Genomic DNA, 3,630 nt, shown 5'->3' with positions numbered 1-3,630 from the left:
CAGTCTCCCACTGAAGGAGCTGCTCAGTGCTGTCACAGTCTGCTGCATGGGGTGGGAGATGTTGTCCATCAGGGATGACAGCTTAGCCGCCGTTCTCCTGTCACTCATCACCTCCACTGGGTCCAGAGGGCATCCTAGAACAGAGCTGGCCCTTCGGATCACCCTGTTCAGTCTCTTCCTGTCCCCAGCAGAGATGCTGCCGCCCCAGCAGACCACGCCATAAAAGATAGCAGAAGCCACAACAGAGTCATAGAATTTCTTCAGGAGTGGGCCCTCCACTCCAAACGACCTGAGTCTCCGCAGCAGGTACAGCCTGCTCTGCCCTTTCCTGTAGAGGGCGTCTGAGTTATGAATCCAGTCCAGTCTATTGTTCAGATGAACACCAAGGTACCTGTAGCTGTCCACAGCCTCAATGTCCATACCTTGGATGTTCAGTGGTTGCAGTGGAGAATGCTTGTGCCTGCGGAAGTCTACCACCAGTTCCTTGGTTTTACTGGCGTTGATCTGGAGGTAGTTCAGCTGGCACCAGTCCACAAAGTCTTGGGTCAGACCTCTGTACTCCTTGTCGTCCCCATCAGTGATGAGGCCGACTATTGCAGAGTCATCAGAGAACTTCTGCAGGAAGCACTGGGTGGAATTGTGGGAGAAGTCTGCAGTGTAGATGGTGAAGAGGAACGGAGCCAGAACCGTTCCCTGTGGGGCCCCAGTACTGCAGACGACCCTGTCCGACACACAGCCCTGAGTCCTCACATACTGTGGTCGGTCGGTGAGGTAGTCCAGGATCCAGGTAGTGAGGTGATGGTCCACTCCAGAGTTCACCAGCTTGTCCTTTAGAACCGAGGGAAGAATGGTGTTGAAGGCACTGGAGAAATCAAAGAACATGATTCTCACAGTGCTTCCAGCGGTCTCCAGGTGAGCGAGGGAACGATGTAGGAGGTGAATGACGGCATCATCCGCTCCAATGCCAGGCTGGTAGGCAAACTGAAGTGGGTCCAGTGATGAGCTTATTAGGCGCCGAAGCTGAGCCAGGACCAACCGCTCCAGGGTCTTCATCAGGTGGGATGTCAGAGCCACCGGCCTGTAGCTGTTGAGGTCCTTGGGGCGTGAAGTCTTTGGCACTGGTACAACACAGGAGGTTTTCCAGAGCTGTGGGACTCTTCCCAACCTCAGGCTCAGGTTGAAGAGGTGTGGAGACCAAACCAGCACTACTGATGAGTGCGATGGGTGGTGAATCTGAAGAATACAGGAAACAAAAACACATTAACCCATGGTCCAGATATACAGAGTCAGAGCTCAGAGGAGGGCGAGTTTACCACAGATGGTAGCAGGATGAACTGGCGAGGAGTGGCAGGCCGTGCCGGCTTAAAAACCCTCTAGGTGGAGCCCCGGAGATTGACAACAGGTGATGAGCTGGCCAACTCCACCCCCAGGGACGAATGACAGGAACCTGGACCACGCCCGACCAGACACTCCCACAGCATATGACACCCAGTCCCAGGTAAGAATGTATATAGATGTATCTAACAAGATGTATTTTATATCAACTCCTGTTATCTGGCCTGTCTGAACAAATTATGCCTTTGGAGTGTAAGGATTTTGATGTATTTTGCAAAGATTTATAGACTAATTGAAACTTGTAAACACAAATGTATCCTGTGTGTTCAGATCTGTGCAGAATTCCACAGGATTACAAACCTTCACCTGAAAAACCACTTTTATGCTGTGCTGGATCAACATGCTCCCCGGCTCCAGAGCTTATTCAGAAAGAAAGCTGTTTGCACAGGGAACGTGTCTGATGTCCTGTCTCAGCTCTTCAGAAGCTATAATCTCCAGGTTAGTGGGTTTTTGTCTTGTTTTTTGAGCTTTAATTAATTTGATCAATTTTTCAATTTTAATTACCATTCTTGACTAGGTTAGCCAATAATTTAAAATAAAAATTTTCTTGTGATGTAGGAACAAGCTGATATCCATGCCCAAAGTGCTGGTGTGCTTCATGCCCTCTCTGCCTATTTGTACGAAGACACCTGTACCTTCATCAAAACATGGGATGTAAGTTTTGGACAAAGTTGTGAACAATATCTTAGTAGCATCCTTGTTTAGATTTCTCAAAACATTATGACACTTTGACAGTTTGAGAAGCATCTCCATGCTTGGATCTGTCTACAACAGTGTCCATGTCACATAATGGAAACACTACATGTTTTTAATGTGTGTAGACCTTCTATAATGTTCCTAGCCCAACCATACATCACTGTACAAATGAAAAAAATATATAACTCCTATTGACTTTCTGTTGTTATTGCTACGAAGAGGTATGACTTTGCTTTACTAAAAGTACTATTTTTGTCAGTTTGTTTTCTCAAATCTTTGGTGTGTTGTGGCTTTTTTGTTGTTCAAACAATTGATTTCTGAGCTAGTAATAATCCAGAAATGTGACTTGTATAGATGAAACTAAGAGAAATTCAACTTTAATTTATATATTTTATCTTATTCTTTCCCAGTTAAATTTACCCTTCATTCTAATTTGTGTTGTACAGTTATTTCATTTTTAACCTTAATTTATATTTTATTCCTTCCTAGTAAAATTTACCCTTTTTAATTTTTCATATTTATTTCCCTTTTTAATTTTTCATATTTATTTCCTATCTTATTCATAGCCTTTTCCTTTTTTTGTTTTCTTTAGGTCACGAGCAGTTGTCCAAGCATTTCACTGCATATCGTACTGTGTATGACTGTGTACGTGACAAATAAAATTTGAATTTGAATGCACTAACATGAAGTAATTTTGTTTTCTGTAGATGATGCATTCTGATAGACCAGATATTAGTGAAGTGCCACTAGGACGAGTCCTGATCAGAGCCAATTCCAGCGATGCAACATTCTTCTGCCCTGAGAAGACTGCAGTTTTGGTCGAGGGTAACATGATCATTGTTTTCACCACCCTGGCTGATGCATTTCTAGTGATATTTGGACTGACCTACGCCCTGCACCTAAGCTACCCAAAATGTTTGGCCAACATTTTTGACTTCATTCAGAACGTTTTGATGGGTCTGGAGGGTGGGAAGTTGAAGCCCAAAGTGCTGAGTCTTAAAAATGATCTTTTGGCAGCAGAATAATGTCCAGGGTTCTTACACAGCCCTCAAGTGCCTGTTAAAGCAAGTAATTCAGTTTATCATGTTTCCAAGTCTGGATAAGTTTTTTTTTTTTTTTTTTTTTTTAAAGAGAGAATAGAATAAAGAAATCTTTGCAGACTCTGTTTCATACTTCATTATCTAAAAGCCACATCCAAAGTAAAAGGGGTGATTTTTATTTTATTAATTTATTTTTTCCCCCATCATCACTTGTGTTTTTAGTTGATTTTGATTGTGTTTTTAGTTAGATAACTGTAAATCTATAGAGAAAATGAAGGACAATCTCACTACATTTCTGGCTTCTAGGTGGGATCTTGAATGTCACGTAAGGAACGTTCCTCCTGAACTATTCATAACTGACATAAGGCACTAAGGAGGTTTATAACACTTTGTTTTATGTCTCTAAAGAAGTATTTTTCTATTTAATGTTTTATTGCTTTGTTGTTGAGACTGTGATTGCACTCTACAAATGTGCATTTTGCATAACCACAGTATTGGC

The 3,630-nt window shown here is 42.8% G+C and overlaps 1 protein-coding gene across 1 annotated transcript; it reads left to right on the top strand.

Annotated features, from left to right (window-relative positions):
* The first annotated feature begins 1,229 nt into the window (after positions 1-1,229).
* LOC309687745 (uncharacterized protein) lies at positions 1,230-3,213 on the top strand. The gene is made up of 4 exons (XM_082502917.1): positions 1,230-1,498; positions 1,666-1,833; positions 1,954-2,049; positions 2,799-3,213. The coding sequence occupies exons 1-4, from the start codon at positions 1,406-1,408 to the stop codon at positions 3,114-3,116; spliced, it is 675 nt and encodes a 224-aa protein (XP_082359043.1). The 5' UTR covers positions 1,230-1,405; the 3' UTR covers positions 3,117-3,213.
* Positions 3,214-3,630: the final 417 nt, after the last annotated feature.

Source organism: Aulonocara stuartgranti (genome assembly GCF_965226115.1).
Source record: "Aulonocara stuartgranti genome assembly, chromosome: 14".
Classification (NCBI taxonomy): Eukaryota; Metazoa; Chordata; class Actinopteri; order Cichliformes; family Cichlidae; genus Aulonocara; species Aulonocara stuartgranti.
This window is presented reverse-complemented; position numbering and strand designations above follow the sequence as displayed.

Bases quoted from the DNA above. Each gene is read 5' to 3' on its own strand.
- LOC309687745 (XM_082502917.1), top strand. From the start codon at position 1,406: ATGAGCTGGCCAACTCCACCCCCAGGGACGAATGACAGGAACCTGGAC. The intron at 1,499-1,665 runs GTAAGAATGTAT...CTGTGTGTTCAG, and splicing joins CATATGACACCCAGTCCCAG to ATCTGTGCAGAATTCCACAG. The intron at 2,050-2,798 runs GTAAGTTTTGGA...TGTTTTCTGTAG, and splicing joins CCTTCATCAAAACATGGGAT to ATGATGCATTCTGATAGACC.